Genomic DNA, 21,242 nt, shown 5'->3' with positions numbered 1-21,242 from the left:
TAAGTCTTTGAAGTCCATCCTGGATTAACAGCAGAAATTCACAGAGATGCATTGTCCTTTGTTAATTGGCCAATGAAGGCTTTTGTTGGTAATTAATTGATAGTCCATTGTAAAATAGTTAAAGGATGGGCAAGGAGGAGGCGAGAACCGGCTTGTCAATATAAATGATATTTAATGAAATCTTAAAACAAAAGCATAAACAAACACACACATGACGGACATGCCCGTAATTTTCTCTCTCTCGAACCGGCCGCCTTTATCCCTCGCGCGCTTCATCAGGCCGATTGGGGACCGGGCGCACGATATTCCGACCAGCCCCGCCCCCCTCCACTCCACATCCATGTATTCCATTTCAAGAGTGCCATCCATCAATAGACAAAGGTGATGCAGGTAGATATCAATGAGGTGCATCGCAGTTCAAATTGCACGTCATTTCGGTGAGGTTTGGTGGGATCCATCCTATATCCAAGGTTTGGGCAGTGGCATATGAAGTATCCGATATCTTACAGCAGGAGTTGGCATCAGTTCATCCTCTAAAGTCCATCACACTTTGTGTATGAGTGAAGACTAAAGTGATGTCTGCCTAGTACCAGCTGTAGTTTGTCGTCATCACTCAGCGACACTTAGCAGTGGAGTCGGAAACCGAGCATGTTACGGCTCCGGAGAGTTTGACAGTTTATTCTGTTGTTTTGTTTTTCTCTCTCCCTCATGTCTCGCTGATGGAGCCGGCACACATGATCAGTGTTTCCATGGGAAAATTGTTCCCGGGAGGCGCTGATCATGCCACTGGTTAAAGTGCTTGCTACACCTGTTCCACTCCCTACTGCACTCCCTACTTAATCCTTCGCTAGATTATTGTTTGTGCTGTCAAGCGGCTAACCTTGCTCTCTTTGTCTAGTTAGTGCGGTCTTGTGTATCTATTGGTTGCCTGTCTCTACCCGTGTGTTGGGAAGTGTGGTTACCTTCCAGTTTGCTGTACACCTGTCCTCACTGCCCACGGATCGCCAGTGGAGGATTCCTTGTCTCTTCCTGTGTGTTGGGAATACGACTGCACTCCTTCACCAAGGCTTTGTTCTCTGCACCACACAACGCTTCAACTGACACTTCCAACGGATCTGCTCCTGACTTCCACAATGCATACACGTGTCTAAGAACACATTCCTTCTTTGCCCACTGCGTGGCCGCTATGTGCACTATGACTCGTTCTTAACCTCCAGCTACTGCAGCCGCTGCTGGGATCGCCAGCCATCTCCAGTACAGTTTACTGACATTTTCTGTTGTTAACAAATCCTTTGAACTGTTCTTCTGCTTTTGGGTCCCTTTGTCTTACTCTCGCAAAGTAGGAACAGAGCTGGATCTGGCTGGTTCTGGTAACCTCAGGATATGAATCCCGAGGTTGAGACAGGGAAACAAATAGAATAATATTAGTGTAGATGCCATTCAATTTATTGGAGATTTGTAGATTATAAGAAATTTTTCTGGTCCCAGTAGACCTAACTAAAGCTGCCTAATTGTGAGATGATGGATACATTTGGTATATGCCTTTATAAATAGACAAGTCTTTAGTCTAGACTTAAACTGAGGGAGTGTGTCTGCATCTCGAACAGCAGAAGAAGTCTATGTAGTACATCCATCGAGAATCAATTTATATTTCAGTGGCTTAATTTTAGAGGTTTTGGTCCAATAATTAGTACATCTGTTTTGTCGGAATTGAGTAAAAGGAAATCTCTGGCCATCCCATTTTTAATTTAATTGATACGCTCTGCTAATTTTGAGAACTTTAAAATTTCATTGGGTTTAGAAGAAATATAAAGTTGGATATCATCGACATAACAGTGGAAACTTATTCCAGATTCCTGATAATATCTTCAAGGCGAAGGATATATCAGGAGAAAAGCAGAGGCCCTAAAACTGATCCCTGTGGCACTCCATACTTAACTTTTGTTTAAATTGACAATTCCTCATTTACACAGACAAAGTGGTAGCGGTCTGCTAAATAGGACCTAAACCATGCTAATGCAAGTCCACAGATGCCAACATAACTCTCCAGCCTATTCAAGAGATTGTCATGATCTATGATGTCGAATGCAGCACTACGATCAAAAAGCTCTAGAAGTGAAATGCAGCCGTGATCAGATGATAAGAGCAAGCCATTTGTAACTCTAATAAGGGCAGTCTCTGTACTATGATGAGGCCTAAATAACAGTTTAATAACTGCCATTTTAATGTTTCTTAGGACAAGGATAGAAAGCTTTCATAATATTAAGATGAGTTTCTGAGATTCTGAGAGGGGGCACACTATCAAGAGTGCTGGAGAAGGATATATTTATATTTTCGGTAATAACATCAAGTTCTTCTAGAATTTTTGGCTTACTAAGAAAGTGAGACATTTCTGGAATATTTTAGTTAAGCTAAAGAATAGAATAGTCAAAAGAATAGTTCTACCTGAACGATAGCATGGCATACGTTGAGTGACAATAGCAGATCGCAGCAAATAATATTTCACAATTCCTCCTCTTCTATAGGCAAGAGTGATTAATATTAAATGTGCACTCAGTAACTTTTGTCTTTGTGTCATCTATGACTTACACTGACACCTAGCAGCTTGGAAGCAGCATAATTTAAAATCAATAGTTTTCAGTTTCAGATGCCATTGTAGAAATGTATTCAGTCAGGATTGATTACTTTATCACGAGTGAAAGTGTCAAACAACAGGACAGTTACTGAGATTAAATGAGCAGTATTCGGCTGGTCATATGATTCTAACATGGCAGCCCCCATGCGCGGACCCTGTTACTGATATGACTAGTCTTCATTATAATGTGAGTGGTCATGATTTCCAGCATATATTGCAAAAGAACAATTCATGTCTTTAGAGTTCAACTTTTTTAATGAGGAAAAAAATCCAGTTTCACACCATCACAATTGTCTGTTGTTTCTCAGAAAGATATTGGATCTGGATCTTTCACACATCATAAGTGAATTATTTAGAGGTGAATATTTACAGACAGATGCACGGGAAAATTTATACACAACTAATTTAATCAGCAAAAAGTTAGCTTTACAGAAGTCTGTAATATATCGCTAGAAAATACGAGTGCTCTCGTTAACGTAATATTTAATGTAATGTACAACGGAAATGTTTACTTTACATAACAGCAGCTTGAGCACATAACAAGTATAAAATACACACAAACACTCATTTGTGCAAACAAACAAACATTTTTTTACGACATTCATCAATTTTTATTATTTAAAGTGTTCAATCCTAAATTCAATGTACTGTTTTAAACACGAGCAAGCAGGGGAGACGGGCACAAGCTAACACTTTTTGGTTTTCTTAAGTTTCTGTAAATGTCCCTGGGGTTCCATGTATTCAAAAAAAGAAAGTGAGCCCCACCTATGGGGCATGTTTTAACAACACCATATAATGGCTTAAAAAACCCCTCTAACAACTGTATCTGATCTAATTAAAAGCCTAGAAGATAAACACAATTTTCATGTCAATAAAAGCCATTTATTAACTTTGTCATGTATAATATAACAAATTAATTGTGACACTTGACAATAAATACACAAAAAAGCCACAGCACTGACCGAAATAATGCATGGACTGACGACAAAAAACACACACACACACACACACGCATTAAAGGAAATTCTGTAAATTATATATCTGAAAGTGTTACAACGTGCCTTGTCGGCACAACAGGGATTTAAACCTGGCTTGTCATGTCTGCTGGCTATCTGAGAAATACAAGACTATGTAAGATGCTAGCTAAAAGACTGGAGATTAAAATGATACAAAGTTTGCCTAAACAATAAAAACAGAGATGAAAATTGATTTTAATTTTGTTACTTTAAAATGAACAATTGGCGATATCTTACAAAGTGTTTTACATTTTTCCGCAATATTTTTTAACTACACAGTGTTAATATGTCAACAATTAAACAAACCAAGTTTCGTCTGACTAGCGTGTGTGGAAACATTTAGACCACGTGTGTTACAACTAGCCCTGCGTTAGTTTGTGCACCGCGCTCCCCCCCCACTTGAGTTTTGGAGCTATGCCTGCAGCTAGCTTTCTCAAAAGAACGCACTTTTGAGTTCGCTTTGGTAGTTCGTAACCGCTCGCCAGCATGAATTTTCAGGAAAACTGCTAATCACCTTTGTACTGCTATTAGTCCACCTCATCGGTAGGTGCTCCACCTACTTTGAGGCTGACAGCTAATTTCAGTTAATGTGAGCATGGAGGCTATGCTAGCTGAACAACCCCTTAAATGGCATTACAATGCATCACTTTTTCCATTTTTGTTGTTGTTTCAGAATTGTTTTGATTGCTTTTTATTTCTACTTGTATTTATTGTGTTTCTAGGTCGCAGCAGCATTTCGTAACAATTACGGGATGCTAGTGGAACTGCAACGGCAAACGCTTTCAGCCATAGTGTCATTCACATACAGTTCATGTTTGCAAAAACAAAGCTCATGCAAAGGTGCTACAGTTTCAGCCCCCAACATAAAACCTTTAATACTCCAAAACAAATTATTAGTAATGTGAAAATTGTGAAATGATAGTTTGTTCTACGGTACTTAGGAACAGTAGAGAATTGCAGTCATTTATAGCATAATGCTTTATGTGTTGAGGATTGTGTCATGCTGGGAGAACAGATTTCTGTGCTTAAAAGAATGCGTTCCCTACAGATGGATAGGTTTCAGAACTTGGACTGATAGAATGTTTGCCATCTTCTTGTACTACAACATTTCCATTTTCAGTCATGTTACTGGGCGAGGGGCTCACAGGTTCACTGATGTCTGTGTCCTCCTGAGGTTGTTGAATAATTGGCCGGTCCTGTCTCTCCGTAACATCTTGATTATCCACATACTTCATTATTTCTTTACCATGTGTGCCCTGTTTGGGGGTATAAAATGAAAATAACAACTTTTATTAATTTCCACATTTGGGAATGCCTATTGTACTTCTAGTTTTAATATAATACATTTTTAAGGATTTTTGTGTTATGTTGCAAGTGACTGGATGGTGAACTTACCGTATTGCTTCTCATTTTACCTTGAAGGTAGAAACAAACAACAATTGCTGATAAATGCTTCTTGAAAATACTTTAATTTTAGAATATCATAGTAGAGCCTATTGTGACAAGTAGGACACACAGCAACATTACAACACTTACGTTTTCTAATGCAAAACATTAATGCAGCTGCGACGATTAACACCAGGCATAATAACATTACCACCAAAATGGCAGTTCTGTTAGAGCGTGTAGCCATCTCTGAAATGTAAAAAAAACAAACATGCAACAAATTGAGAAGATATTTTGACGTTTCCAATGTCATGTACTGATAAGCAAAAACATTATTATTAACAGTAGTGAGAGATTCTCACAAAACATGTCAAGAAAGTGTCCTGACCGTTTTATACTCCAAAATCAAATAAACATATAAGAAATAATATTTTGCATTCAGAAAATGAACAATGATTTTAGGGCCATTAATGGAATAGTTCAAATAAAATAAAAACAATTTTCATAATTTACTCTTCCTCATGCCTTCCCAGATGTTAATGACTTTCTTTCTTCTTCAGAACACAAAAGAAGATTTTTAGAAGAATATCTCAGCTCTGTAGGTCCATACAATGCAAGAACTTTGAAGCTCCAAAAGCACATAAAGGCAGCATAAAAGTAATCCATAAGACTCCAGTGGTTTAATATATGTCTTTTGAGGCAATCTAACTGGTTTTGGATGAGAACAGGCCAAAATATAACATATTTTTGATATCTGCATTCTCCTTGGAGATCATAATTTCAAGCTCGATAACACTTTCTAGCACCATCTAGCACTCTGCTCATGCGTCAAGCAATAGTAAGTGTAACCATGCTTGAAATCATGATTGTGCCTAGAGAATTCAATGGCAAGATGTACAGTGAAAAAGAAGTTACATTTTGTTCTGTTGTCACACGAAAATGATTAGATTGCTTCAGAAGACATGCATAAATCCACTGGAGTATTGTGGATTACTTTTATGTGCTTTGTTTTGAATAATTCATGGTGTTGAGATACTAAAGGCTGAACACAAATTTAGCAATAAAGGAACTAGAATTCACACACACAACTCTCAAGTTTCACTCCGGTACTCTTAACACCCACAATAAGTCTATTACGTGCTAACAAAACTATGCAGAAGACAATTTCTGCTCAAGACGTTTAGTTATTTTTGCCAAGTGTGTGGTCAACACATGTGCATGCTGATATTTAACAGCTTCTATCAGAGTCAAATACAACACTGTATGTCAGATATATGCGAGTGACTTTTTGAAACAACAAGCCTAAAATTTATATAATAAGCAGAAGAGGCAACACTGTTTCTGAAAATAGTTTTGAGCATATTTTTGCAAGATATAAAAGGGCTGTTCATTACTCACCATTATGCCATCTAATATGTGTATGACTTTCTTTCTTCTGCAGAACACAAAGATTTTTAGAAGAATATCTCAGCTCTTTAGGTCCATGCAATGCAAGTGAATGGTGACCAGACCTTTGTAGCTATAAAACTTGCATTTTGAAACATAAAAGTAATCCATAAGACTCCAGTGGTTAAATCCATATATTTAGAAGCGATATGATAGGTGTGGGTGAGAAACAAATCAATATTTAAGTCCTTTTTTACTCTAAATCTCCACTTTCACTTTTACATCTAAAAAAAAGAATAGCCTGTTTAGTTTTACTGTTACATCTGAAAGAGAAAGTAAAGATTAAGAGTAAAAAACGACTTACATATTGATCTGTTTCTCATGCACACTTACCATTTTGCTTCTGAAAATATGGATTTAACCACTGGAGCTTTATGGATTACTTTTATGTTTCCTTTATCTGATTTTTGGACCTTCAAAGTTTTGGTCACCATTGACTTGCATTGCATTGACCGTAGAACAGAGATTCATCTAAAAATATTTGTTTGTGTTCTGCAGAAAGAAGAAAATGATACACATCTGGGATTGCATGAGAGTTTCGTTTTTGGGTGACCTATATCTTTAAGAAATGTCATTGTTGTAGACACTAATTGCTAAACTTTCCACACTAATCGAAATAATGAAGAACTCTATTCAGACTCAGCAGTGCGATACTGCAAATATTGTATGACCAATTGCTTGTTCTATTCCTCATTTCTAAGTTGCTTTGGATAAAAGCATTTGCTCAATGACTAAATGTAAATGAACAATCAACTCACCACAGGTCCTGTCTGATGTTAAACTGCCAGGAGTGCCTTCAACATATCCAGGGTCACATCTAGAGGCAGGAACAAAGAGGAATTTTAATAAATAGTAAAAAAAAAATGTATCATGCTGATCAAAACATCGTACAAAAACCAGACATGTTTGAAATGTCATTATTTTTACAATTTTGTTTGGTGATGCTAATGGCACAGATTACACTATTTACCTTTAAAATGTAAACGGATGATAGAAGCATACCGCTTTAACAATGCATGACAGTAATAATAATTTACACAAAACGTAAGTGAATCAGAAGCTGTCACATACGTTTTCCATTCATAGCAGTTGTCCGCTGAATGATGGGGGGAAAATGTTCCAATTTTACATGCTGTACACAAAGTATCACTTATTGATGTACCTGAGAAGATACAAGGATACAAGGAGCAAAGATTACATTTTGTTCAATGTAAATGACTTCACAATAAATAATCCACAAATGTAGATCGCAAATTGAATCAATCACTTCGACAAACGTTATTACATTCTTGGGTCTTTAGAGACCCAGCACATACATCTATCACAGATGGATCTACAAAATGCCCAGATAGTATCAAGTTTTAAAAAAATTTCCAAGACAATTTAAAATAATAGAATAGAATATATTTTTATGTTTTTCATATATCAAAGAGATGATGCAACAAACAGATGCACAACTTACATCATTTCAGTAGTACACCCAAATGACAATAGTCACATCACACTGTTCATGTGTTACACTTGCTATAGTTTACATCCACATTGCTTCTTCGTCTAATAGCAATGTCAAATGTAAATCAAGTCAATCACTGAGACATCAGCGCCACTTTGAGTAAGAAATAGCATGCAAAATATGTATATTTACACGCATATGGAATACTGATAATGCACCATTGTTGCACAGAAAATCAACATGTTATTGTCGTCAATTGTATGAATATAGTACTCATTTGTCTTGTAATGACCAAGAAATATACAGTATATCCTGTGATAGTAAACTTAAAATATAGATATGAAATAATCATAAACATATGATTTATGGAAGCACAAAAAAGAAAAATTACACTACCTATGGTCTTTAATGACCCCATACACTTTTGGTAATGAAGCAGTTATACTATATATATATATATATTTATAAAAACATTTGGTCACCCTATTTATAAGAGATAGATTGAGGAATACTAAAGGGCATATCTCCAAAAAATGGATGAGGTACAGGGGGTGGAATGAGGTCCCTGGTCACTAAAGACCCGAGGTATGCATTACAGAGTTAATACTCTTTATAAAATTTAATCAAATTGGTATCTTTATCGTTACAATCATCAGAACAAAACAGAAAAGCATCTCATAATTATATTTTTTTTTTTCCTGTGGTCCACTTATAAAGTTAAGAGTTTTACCTGCCAAATAATTTAGTTCTTCACGAGCTTTTTCCGCTACTTCTGAACCTTAGAATTAAACTGATTGTTTTTTGCTACCATGCCTTCAAGACTTCTTTGCATTTGTGGGGTTTGAGCCTACAATATTTTAATGTTTATAAATTGCTAAATAACATTTCAAATTATAGTCTAAGGGATGTGACATAATATCTGACTGTCTGTCAAGAGTGCAAACTTAATGAAAAGTTTTGCACAAAATTAACACAAATCAGCAGTTGAATATATACATAAAAAGCTTACTTTTACACCAGACAGCATTTATGAATATATACATAAAAAGCTTACTTTTACACCAGACAGCATTTATGAATATATACATAAAAAGCTTACTTTTACACCAGACAGCATTTATGAATATATACATAAAAAGCTTACTTTTACACTAGACAGCATGTATACAAACCATTTTGTACAATTCTCTGTCCTGGACGGCAAACTGCATGTTTCCTACAAGTGCTGCACTCATCCTCTGCTGAGCAGTAGTACCCACGTTTGCACTGGCACTTGCTTAGTTCGGTCTTACTGGGAAAGGTTTGTTGCAGAAAGTGTAAATCTGTATTAAAAAGAAGAGCAACAGTAACAAATTGACATGTAGAATGCATTAGCATGACCTGAAAAACCCTTCAAATACTTTTAAAAATAATTGAATTGATGTGTGTATTTTTCTTTCAGTGTTAAAATACTTTCTTGTATCCCAAATTAATATTCATAGACAACTTTAAGTATGCAGTTCATAGATTGATCCCATCGAATAGTGTAAACACTGTAGCGCAATCAAAATATTGCTTAGTTTTTTGGCTCAACCAATGGTGTGATTTTAGGGCAAGAATGCCAATGAGACTGTTGATGTCCAGATATATTGTGAAAAAGAAGTTGTATTTTGGTCTGTTCTTACCCAAAACATACTGGATCGCTTCAAAAGACATGGATTAAACCACTTTATTGCAATTTCATTGTGTGTCACTAGTGGTGTTGAAATTACACACGTCACCTTTAAAGCTATGTATAAATGTCCAAAAATCGTAAAGGAATAGTTCACCCAAAAATGAAGGATCAATTACTCACCCTAATGCCATCCCAGATGTGTATGACTTTCTTTCTTCCGCAGAACACAAAGACTTTTTTAGAAGAGTATCTCAACTCTGTAAGTGAATGGTGACCAAAACTTTGAAGCTCCAAAAAGCATATAAAGGCAGTATAAAAGTATTCCATAAGACTCCAGTGGTTTAATCCATGTCTTCTGAAGCAATCTTAACGGTTTTGGGTGAAAACAGAACAAAGTGTAACTAATTTTCATTGTACATCTTGCCATTGCAGTTTTTAGGCACAATTATGATTTCATGCTTGATTACTCTCCCTAGAGCTTGACACATGCGCAGAGCGCTAGATGGAGCTAGGAAGTGTAATCAAGCTTGAAATCAAGATTGCCAAGGAGACTGTTGATGTCCAGATTTATTGTAAAAAAGAAGTTGTATTTTGGTCTGTTCTCACCCAAAACGAATTGGATCACTTCAAAAGACATGAATTACACCACTGGAGATGTATGTATTACTTTTATGCTGACTTTATGTGCTTTTTGGAGCTTAAACGTTTTGGTCACCATACACTTCTAGAAATTCTTCAAAAAATCTTTGTTTATGCTCTGCAGAAGAAAGAAAGTCATACACATCTGGGATGGCATTAGGGTGAATAAATGATCATACATTTTTGGGTTAACTGTTCCTTTAAATTAAAAATATATGTATTTGTCCAATTACCTAAAAATGTCCAGAGACCACAGTCTAACTTTTATATAGTAAAAGGTGTTTTCTTAGTAAAAGTTTAGTTTAACATTTGTACACTTACTGGGGTCACAGCTTGGTTGACGATCACATTTGGTCTCGCGTGTATAGCCGCTCTGATACTCGCCGATTTGACAATCTTGACAGCGGGGGTCTTGACAATTATCATCCAGCATCATCCTCTTACCTATAGCAGACTCACTGTAACTATTCGCTCACAATATACTAAGAATGTATAATTTTTTTTAAGTGACAAAGATGTAACTTAATATGGTAGCACAAATAAGGTCATGTAAAAGTAAAATGTGAAGCAGAATATTCACTTGCCAAAGTAAGGTTCAGGCAATTGCAGCGCTCAAATTTAAAATATGATTGAAGTAACTAAGCAGACTATTCTTTTGAATATTATTCTGCTCCTTAGAAAACAAGTAGGCTATATGGTGATACTTCCCCTAGGGATAGGCAATGCAAATATAGTCATAATACTGAATTACAAAATGACATTGTGTTCTCAATTGTTAGGCAAACTGTATTCCTCAGGATTAATTTTATTGTTGAACAAACACAATGCTCTCAGTCAATCCAAAATATTACTGAACCTCAAACCTGAATGTTTAACAAAGGAAAAGTGAGTTTTGTCTTTCTCAGGGGAATATATAAGTGCACAATTATTAGGCAACTAAATTACAATTTTTTTTGAGTAAGTGCAACATATAAAACATAAAAATGACCAAAACAATGTGGCCTTTCAAAAATATTCAGTGACCAATATACCCTTCTTTTCAGTAATTGCCATGAACCTTCCATCCACTGAGTCTGTCAGTTTCTTGATCTGTTCACGATCACCTTTGGCTGAATTAGCAACCAAAGCCTCCCAAATGCTGTTCAAAGAGGTGTATTGTCTTCCCTCAATGTAAATCTCACGTTTGAGAAGGTCCCACATGTTCTCAGTAGGATTTAAGTCAGGTGAGGAAGGGACCCATGTCATTATTTGGGCATATTTGAGGCCCTTGCTGGCTAACAGTGGAGTACTTGGATGCATGTGATGGAGCATTGTCCTGCATAAAGATCATGACCTTCTTGAATGCTGAGGACTTCTTGTACCTGTACCACTGCTTGAAGAAAGTACATTCCAGAAACTGGCAGTAGGTTTGAGAGTTGAGTTTCAGTCCATCTTCAACTCGAAAAGGTCCAACTACCTCATCCTTAATGAAAGCAGCCCATACCAGTACCCCTCCTCCACCTTGCTGGCACCAGACTTGAAGTGGTGCTCTGTGTCCATTAGTGATCCAGCCACGGGGCCGTCCATCTGGTCCATCAAGAGTCACTCTCATTTCATCTGTCCATAAAACCATCTAAAAATCTGTCTTCAGGAACTTTGCCCAATCTTGATGCTTCAACTTGTGTATCTTATTCAGTGGTGGTCGTGTTTCAGTCTTCTTGTCCTTAGCCATGTCTCTGAGCACTTGACGCCTTGTACTTCTGGACACTCCAGGAAGGTTACAGTTCTGGAATATGGTAGCATTGGAGGATAATGCGTTTCTGATATCTTCACGTTTAATTCTTCTCAAGTCTTTTGCAGTTAATTTGTGCCTTTTCTTCTCCATGCGTTTTTTTTGCGCCCCAGTTGACAATTCGAAACAAAACCTTTGATTGTCCGGTGGTCACACCTTAATAGTTTAGCTATTTCAAGAGTGTTGCATTTTACAATTTTTGACTTTTAAGTGTCAGTTAAATCTCTTTTTTGCCAAGGTAATGAAGCTGCCAAATAATTATGCACACCTTGATATAAGGTGTTGGTCAATTTTGCCACACCTTCACTCACTGCACAAATACATCCCACCTGAAAATGATTGAATCCAGTAAGCATTCAAGTTTATATGGGTTGGAGCTGAAAAATTGGCATGGAAATAATGATAAGATCAGTATGACTAAACCACACATACCTGGCCCACACATCTTGCAGCATTTATCTCCCTTCATATAATGTGTTTCGTCTTCACAGGATAACACAGGGTAAAACAGCATGATCTGTCAGTTATAAATGCAAAAGGAATGTAATAAGGAGCTTCAATAAAAGCTGATAGATATTCTGTTTTTTCAGACTCAACTCAATGACTGGACACACTAACTCTCATGTTCTGTTGAGAGTATGTACCCTATACATATAAAAATAATAATCATTTTAATTTCTATCTTTTCTTCAATATTGTATTTTATTCTCAGACTCAATTAAAACATGCCTGTATTAGACCTCAACATTTTCATATGGGACATTTGAAAGATGTTAACAAGATAATTATTTTTTTAATAATCAGACTACACTAAAAAGTGGTTCTTTTTACATGTTATGTTTAAGTTGGTAAACAAATTAAGTTAAATTTAGATCATTTTTAATTTTCTTATGATTTATATTTAATGTAAACTGAATGCTTTAATGAAATAAATCGATTTAACTTTCTGGCTTTTTTACCTAAAGATCTCACATCGTCTGCAATGCATTCACACACATCTGACACACATCTTACATGACTATGATTTTAGAAATATTATTTTATGTATTTTCTATGAATTTCTGAAATGTTCAAATCTCCTGTATATAATTCTTGGTCATGTGACCTAGTGATGTCAGACCACATGTAATCAATTCACAAACACTATTCTCACAAACACCTATGTCACATCTTACATGACTTGGATTTTGGTTTAAAAAGTGTATTTTTAATAATTTTAATTTCTGAAATATTTAAAAACAATCAATCTCCTTTGACACAGGCCAGATTTGAACTTATGTTACCAGCATGCCTACCTTTATGAATCATGTCAAAGCAATTGCACTACCCACTAGGCAACATCTCAGCTGCTATTTAATATGCAGCATAAAACAATTTTAATAAGTGACCATGTAGTTTGAATGATGCTTGACATGGGATTCAAACCCATCCTCTAAATGTTGCCTACACTCTGTTCTACCCATTGAGCTACAGGACACCTGGTGAGGATGAAGAGTGTACACACACCACTAAAACTGAGCTGCTTTGCATCCTCTCACAGCCGGTCAAGAAACTCAGCTTACAGTGGTCCCCTCCAGCCAAGCTGGAACGATCTCACCTGGATGAATGGTTCATACAGTCCCACCACTGTGAAAAGACCCAAGAGACCCAAAAAGGTACACGCAGAGCTCACAAAGACGTGGAGCACGCCCTACTCTGCACGCTCAGGTTGGAGGGGCTGCTTCTTTTATGTTGTTTTATTGGATAAAATAACAGTAGTGCTCATATTAATCTTCAGGGCAGAAACCGATCACTGCCAAAGTTGAGCCTGATACGGTGCCTTCTCCTTTGTAGTGAACACCTCCTCCTTTCCTTACATGCAACAAATGTCCCAAGGCCACCTGAATTGCGGCATGGATCTGATGTCCCACCAGGGAGCTATACCTGGCAAAAGGAGGCTTCATTCTCAGACAGTTCTGAGAATTTGGAAATACACTGCAAAGCGGAAGTGGATCTGTTTGCCTCTGTGGAGGCAACCCACTGTGCCCTCTGGTACTTCATTTCACAAGCCCTGCGTTTTGCACGCCATTTGTGAGCCATGGGATGCACCAATCAGTCATGGTTTCAGGAAATGGCAGAGCTACTGGTCGGCCCCCTTTGGGAAATACTGCTGAGGAGAGATCTATCTCAAGCACTGGGCACAAAATGGCGTGTGTTTACAAACTGGTGCTCTTCACGTGGCTCTTCCCTGACCCTGCTACAGTTCCAACCTGGGACCTGAACCTGGTGCTGAAGGTGCTCACAAGCTCCCCATTCGAGCCTTTGGAATCTAAGTTATGTGTGCTCTCTCTAAAGGCCGCACTCAAAGGCTGTTGGCTAAGTTAAACGTGTGGGTAATATGTAAGCGCTGTCGGTAGGCAGCTCATGTCTGGAGTTCGGGCCAGGTCTTTCGAAGGCCACTCTCAAACCCAGACAAGGCTACATGCCTAAGGTTTTATCCTCGCTCTTCAGGGCCCAGGTCGTCCACCTACAAGCTTTCTTCCACCTTGTTGTTTAATTCAGATGAGTAGCAGATGCTGCAATTCTTATGCCCGGTGCAGGCATTACATATTTATGTGGATCGTACCCATCAGTTCAGACTTTTGGATCAGCTCTTTGTTTGCTCTGGAGGATGCACAAAAGGCATGTCTGCCTCCAAAAAAAAGGTTCTCTCATTGGATTGAGAAAGCGCATTCGACCAGAGGCATGGCCTCTTCATGGGCATGGGTAAACTGTCCTTACAGGACATTTGTTTAGCAGCAGGTTGTGCTTCTTCGCAAAGCCTATTTTCCAGGTTTTGTTACCTAGATGTTGCCTCTCTCTCTTCACAGGCCCACACTGTCTAAGAAAGCTAATTTTACCAGCACTCAGCAGATGAGCCCAGGCTCATTTATACAAGCAGCCTATCTGCTATAATTTTGATACAGCAGCCGGTATGTAGGCCGCTGTCAAAATTGAGAGCACTTCTTCTTGTTTCTTCCTTCCCACCCATGGTTGTGAACTACTTATACTCTGTGTATTTATAAGATTCATATAAATTCCCAATCTAGATAAATATTCCCTCCTGGGTTTTCACTATGTAGGGAGATTGATCATTACTATATTCACTTTGAGGCATATTTTCACTATCCTATGCAGCCTATGACATCCTATACATATCCTTCCTCAAGTGTCTATGCCTCAGGTGAGACCCCACGGTGGGGTGTGACGTCACATCAGTAGTGCGTTGTGTGTGGATGCTTTTCCCATAGTGTCTATTTCAGCTTCAAAAGTTCACTTGCTGTCACGGTAACGGATGACAAACACAGTTTTTTTTGTATATCGCATTAGATAACTTTGACTGTTTGCCCTTTTGAACTATATTAATGATTACTTGTTCATTGCCGCGACTGCCTTATGGTGCGTTCCATTTGTAATCGGAAGTAATCGGGGAAAATCTGAGTTTCCTGTAGGAACTTTTAACTGGAACGCCCCCCTCAAGTCGGAGTTCTGACTCAGAAACTCAGAGGAACCGCAACAACCCTGACTTAAAATCCAAAATGGCTGCTCAGAGCATCAACAGTAAGTGAAAGAGTAGTAATATATTGTTTATTAGCACTTCTGTTTGTCTGTGTCTAAATAAACTCAGTGGTGCTCACAGTACTATCCAACCTCTATCTGTGTACATAATACTTTGGCATTATCTGTGCAATATACCTCTTATTTATTAGTTTTTTTTTATCGACTGGGATTGCTAACAATGGCTACTTCCCCCACCCTGTCCATCTTGGTTTTACGACTTGTGTACTGGAACGCGGTCAACTCAGGTGTGACGTAATTCCCTGCTCCGACATCCAAGGTAAATTGAACGCACCATTAACTCCGCTCTGCCTCAGACGTCACTCAGCTCATTGTGGCTCCGCACCTTATTAATTTCCCGCAATTTCTCATCCTAATTTTACAAGTTATAACACTCACATACAGCACTATCATCATCAGCGCTTTCTGATCATGGCCAAGTCTACTCGGATCGACTTGAGTATTACACATAATGTTAAACAGACCCAGGACCCGCAGCAATATAATGCTGGTACCCGACCCAGACCGGGCTGACACATATAAAACGTGGATGTGAACACGTACGTTCCCGGATAGGGTCTCGGACCAGGGTGGACCCGTTAAGACCTCTAGTGTGAATGTATTACAGGTGGTCTGACATGACCATGAATTTATATGGATTTTGAAATGTAAAAAAATCATAAAAAATACGCAAAATAATATTTCCAAATCTAAGTCACGTATGATGTGTTATATGTTTTTGTAAATATGTAACAGGGGGTGTGACATCATCAGGTCTCATGACCAGGAAAATTCATAGAAATAGCCTACACAAAATCATATTTCCAGAATCCCATTCGTGTAACCAAATCGAAAGTGAAAGTAAAGCCAGCTCAAATATATGCGAGTCATTCTTTCAATACCCTATAAAAACAAAACCGTTATAATTGCCTGCACAACTGATATAAACAATATATCAAAATATTTTCCAATGTTTATTCACAACGTTACCATGTAACGGACAAAATTCCATGAACATTCCATTAATGAGCAGTCGCGCGCATTAAAATAACACAAGCGAGGACAACAATCACTTACCACAAGGCAAAGGGTGAAAACTCTCCTCATTATGAATATCTGTCGAAACGGATCTTAAATTCCTTACAAACAGATTAGACACTTAACATGCTGTTGCACCTCTTAAACTGAATACAAAGACAAATTTCTTCCTCCAGGCACGCCCACACTGACATGTGACCATTTCCCATTTGCCCTGCAAATCCAAGAAGCGAGAGTAAAAATATATTGAGATGTATGTCTATTAAAACCACTGCAGTCCTGTCATACCACGCATAAAATAACCCTACTACTTCATAGATATGACTGAAGTTTACATAGAAATAAGGGGCTGTTCACACCAAACGCGTCCTTGTTAGACGAAGCGCAAAAAAAAAAAAAGAAAGAAGAGAAAGCAGGTTTCTCGAGACGCGTTTTATAAAAAGTTGAACTTCTTTAACTTGACATGGCGTCTAAAAACGCGGTGCTCCAGCTCGAGACGTTGAAAAATCAGAAAGACACGTGCCAAAGCTGAAAGTCAGCCGTCTAGCGCATGTTTACACGGTAAACAAATAGAAAACTAGCGCGGAGTGAGGCATTCTGTGTGAACGACCCCTTATCTCTTTGACCTCGGCCCGCGCTTTTTAACCAACCAATGGCACGAGAGTATCAACAATAGGACTGCTTGTTTGTTCGGATAAAGGAAAACGGTGGGAATGTTTGGGAAACATGTTGAAACCCAGATAGGACATCCACTGTACATCTATGAGGATTCAATAGATTTTCAAGCATCACAATCTTATTAACATCTGGTAAACATCTTAAAAAGTTCAGATTACAAACATTCCAAATCTTACATCTTGTGTCTGTTGTGATGTTTAATCATTTCATTGAAACTGTGATGGTACAGCTCAGCTGTCAAAGCATTTCACAATTCCACATGTGAGCGACTGCTATAAGTCCTCATCTTGAAAATACTGTCCTCAGATAAAAGTGCTGTTTCATTTAATAATGAAGTTATCTTTCAAGGAAACTTGCTGTAAATCTGAACATTTTCTTTTAGAATGTGCACAAATAGGAACACTGTAGTGGCACTGGTAATTACTGTTCTTCCCGATCGCCGACATAGTTTTCCCAACTATGACCACTTTACAAACGCGGAAGTGTGAAAGGGTCCATTCAGCATACACCACTGGTCAAAAGTTGACTGAAATGTTTCTCATGATCTTAAAAATCTTTTGATCTGAAGGCGTTTGCTTAAATGTTTGAAATTATTTTTGTAGACAAAAATATAATTGTGCCACCATATTCATTTATTTCATTATAAAACAAAAATGTAAAAAGTTTTTTTAAATGGATGAATTGGACCAAATAATAAAGAAAAGCAGCCAAAAAGAGCCCAACATATAGTAGATGGGAACTCCTTCAATACTGTTTAAAAAGCGTCCCAGGGTGATTCCCCAAGAAGTTGGTTCAGAAAATGTCAAGAGTTCATGTCTGCAAATTCTAGGCTTTGAAGATGCTAAAATATAACAGAGTTTTTATTTATTTTGGATTTAGTTTAGTCACAACATAATTCCCATATTTCCATTTGTTATTCCATAGTTTTCATGACTTTAGTATTATTCTAAAATGTGAATAATAATAATAATAATAATAATAATAATAATAATAATAATAAAGAATGAGTAAGTGTTTCAAAACTTTGGACAGATAGTGTGTGTCATTGAGACCTTTTTGAATGTTTGTAAATATGATCTTTTGAAGATGTTAATTAGATTGTGATGTTCAGATCTAAAACAGACATTCTGGAGATGTACACGTGCTATCTGGCTAATTTACGTGTGCTATCAGGGAAGGTTCTTGATAGAAAAAGTAGGCTAATGATAATATTGGTAAAGTAATAATATACAAATTGACAGAAAGGTGTTTTTACAGTTTTGTGACCACCCCATTTGTGGAAATTGGAGAACTAAATAATATTTTATGAATTAGCCAACATTAAACACTCACTAGAATTTTGCAGGTATCAGGAACATCGCCAAAGTTTAAAATGGTTTATCTGTCAGTCTCACTCCATGACAGCAAGAACTTCCCAGTTCCTGTCACCACGACAGTTAATTTTCACTTCCTCTTGGCAACAAAAACTATTATGAAGTGACCCATGACAGAATGTGGATGTGACTTATATGGACTTTTTTTAATGTATTTATTTTGGCTGACTGTTGCAGGAATGATAACTTAATTCGTGAAAAAAATCCACTGGCATTGGCTGTTGACATTTGTGGGAAGGAATGGATTTGTTTTAATGGATGTGCAAAATGGGACCATTTTGTGTGCTGGAAAAGAAATTAGAGATATATTTTTAAATAGGCATGTCCTAAAATTGTTACTCTCAAATGTACACAAAATAAATGTAAATTGGCTATGTAATCAGGCTATATGGCATTACAAAGAAGTCTGGGCTAGCTGACTTCCTAATAGGCTATTGTGTGGCAAGTTTTATGTGAACATACAGAAATTGTAAATAATCTTTGAACTTTTGTTGTTATGGGAAGTGACTTACAATGAGAGCAAATATTGTGTGAATGACACTTAAAATGTTAAGATAAAATCTTTATTCTGAAGTGAATTTTAAATAAAATAAAAAAATAATCATGATGAAAGTAATCAGTATTTTATAACACGAGTATACAGTACACATACATCATTCTCTTGAAATTTCTGTTGTATTTTTCTGTTAATTTACATGTTTCCTTTTTTCTTTTCACTTAGACAGAACATTACATATATACATGTATTTTGCTCTTATGGAAAGAAATTGGTGCTTTTATTCACCAAAGTAGCATTCAACTGATCACAATGTATAGTCAGGACATTAATGATGTGAAAGATTACTATTACAATTTGAAAAATAATAATAAAGCACTTTTAAAAAGTTCCCATCAAAAAAATCCCCCATGTGCAGCAATGACAGCTTTGCTGATCTTTGGCATTCTAGCTGTCAGATTTTACAGATACCGAGGTGATATTTCACCCCACACTTCCTGTAGCACTTGCCATAGATGTGACTGTCTTGTCGGACACTTCTCCGTTTCTTTTTGTTTTTCTGTTTCAAAAGTGGCTTTTTCTTTGTAGTTCTTCTCATAAGTCCTGCACAACTGAGTCTTCTCTTTACTGTTGTTCATGAAACTGGTGTTGAGCGGGTAGAATTCAATGAAGCTGTCAGCGGAGGACATGTGAGGCATCTATTTCTCAAACTAGAGACTCTGATGTACTTATCCTCTTGTTTAGTTGTACATCTGGACTTCCACATCTCTTTCTGTCCTTGTTAGAGACAGTTGTCCGTTGTCTTTGAAGACTGCAGTGTACACCTTTGTATGAAATCTTCAGTTTTTTTTCTTCAAGCATTGTATAGCCTTCTGTCCTCAAAACAATGATTGACTGACGAGTTTCCAGAGAAAGCTAAAACTGACCATAAGACATGCCAGTCTATTGCATACTGTGGCAACTCAAACACAAAGACAATGTTAAGCTTAATTTAACAAACCAAATATCTTTCATCTGTGTTTGATATAATGGCAAGTGATTTTCTAGTACCAAATTAGCATTTTAGCATGACTACTCAAGGATAAGGTGTTTGAGAGATGGCTGCTGGAAATGGGGTCTGTCTAGATTTGATCAAAAATGACTTTTTTCAAATAGTGATGTTGCAGTTTTTTACATCAGTAATGTCCTGAATATACTTTGTGATCAGCTGTACCAATTTCCTTCCAAATCAGCAAAATCTCTACATTATTCGAAAAGTTTGGCCGCCAGTGTACTTAACAATTCTAGAAACAGGAAAGTTATGATAATGTGCCAGTATAATTTGTGATGGGACATAGATGATACATGTCCACTTTAGCTCTAAGTGAGAGCAGATTAACAAAACTGCAGCGATACTCAACATTGGTTGAGAGCTTTATGAACAACAGCCACACAAACAGGTGAATCACGCGCACACTTAAGGACTCACCCTTAGAGTAAAACATGTCCATATTTGGATCAACTTTCAAGAATCAACAGACAGCAGAAAATCCCCCATGTTAAGGAAGCTGTTCAACAGGGAATTCCGAGTAGTTTTGGGGACATACCATGAGGAGATATGCTTTCTAAATAATCAACCTGATCCCAGTAAAATGACATCAGAAATCTGGCTATAAGGAACTTCAAACAGATCTGAAAATATTGCCTGGAAGATCTAAAAAACTCACAGTCTCGCTTCCTCACAGACAAGCTGGGAAATATCTGAGGCATTAAATACTGTAAGCGTCCTAGTGAAAACCCATCCAGTCCCGGGGGAGCAGTTCAGAGAATATAAGCAACATTTTTGTAAGTATTAAGCCAGTTTTGAGTTTTTTCATGTTTGTATCTTTCAAGCCACTACACACAGACGAGATGTAAAAAAATGCCAAATGTGACTGAAATGAACAGAAAATAGTTAACACTTGTCTAAAGTGGTTAATTTGACAATTACTACCACTTAACTTGTTGCTCAAAAAAAGTGTCTTTCTGTCTCAAAAAACAAGTCGACAAATTCTGCCCTATAACTATTGTCCCTATATTCACACAGTATCACTATAACCCTT

The 21,242-nt window shown here is 37.2% G+C and overlaps 1 protein-coding gene across 1 annotated transcript; it reads right to left on the bottom strand.

Annotated features, from left to right (window-relative positions):
• Positions 1 to 1,583: 1,583 nt before the first annotated feature.
• On the bottom strand, positions 1,584 to 16,790 carry cd40 (CD40 molecule, TNF receptor superfamily member 5). Its single transcript, XM_052091448.1, has 9 exons — positions 16,654 to 16,790; positions 12,433 to 12,517; positions 10,551 to 10,673; positions 9,109 to 9,258; positions 7,555 to 7,645; positions 7,242 to 7,300; positions 5,188 to 5,286; positions 5,047 to 5,066; positions 1,584 to 4,907 (listed from the first exon to the last, which is right to left on the bottom strand). Exons 1-9 carry the CDS (start codon positions 16,681 to 16,683, stop codon positions 4,677 to 4,679), a joined length of 888 nt encoding a protein of 295 aa, XP_051947408.1. The 5' UTR covers positions 16,684 to 16,790; the 3' UTR covers positions 1,584 to 4,676.
• Between the last annotated feature and the right edge of the window lie 4,452 nt (positions 16,791 to 21,242).

This window comes from Xyrauchen texanus, chromosome 25 (assembly GCF_025860055.1).
Source record: "Xyrauchen texanus isolate HMW12.3.18 chromosome 25, RBS_HiC_50CHRs, whole genome shotgun sequence".
In the NCBI taxonomy this organism is placed as follows: Eukaryota; Metazoa; Chordata; class Actinopteri; order Cypriniformes; family Catostomidae; genus Xyrauchen; species Xyrauchen texanus.
This window is presented reverse-complemented; position numbering and strand designations above follow the sequence as displayed.

Coding starts and splice junctions, on each gene's coding strand:
- cd40 (XM_052091448.1), bottom strand. CDS start 16,683: ATGAGGAGAGTTTTCACCCTTTGCCTTGTG. Junction 10,674..12,432: donor CTGCAAGATGTGTGGGCCAG/GTATGTGTGGTT, acceptor AGTCTGCTATAG/GTAAGAGGATGATGCTGGAT. Junction 7,646..9,108: donor ACAGAGAATTGTACAAAATG/GTTTGTATACAT, acceptor GTATCTTCTCAG/GTACATCAATAAGTGATACT.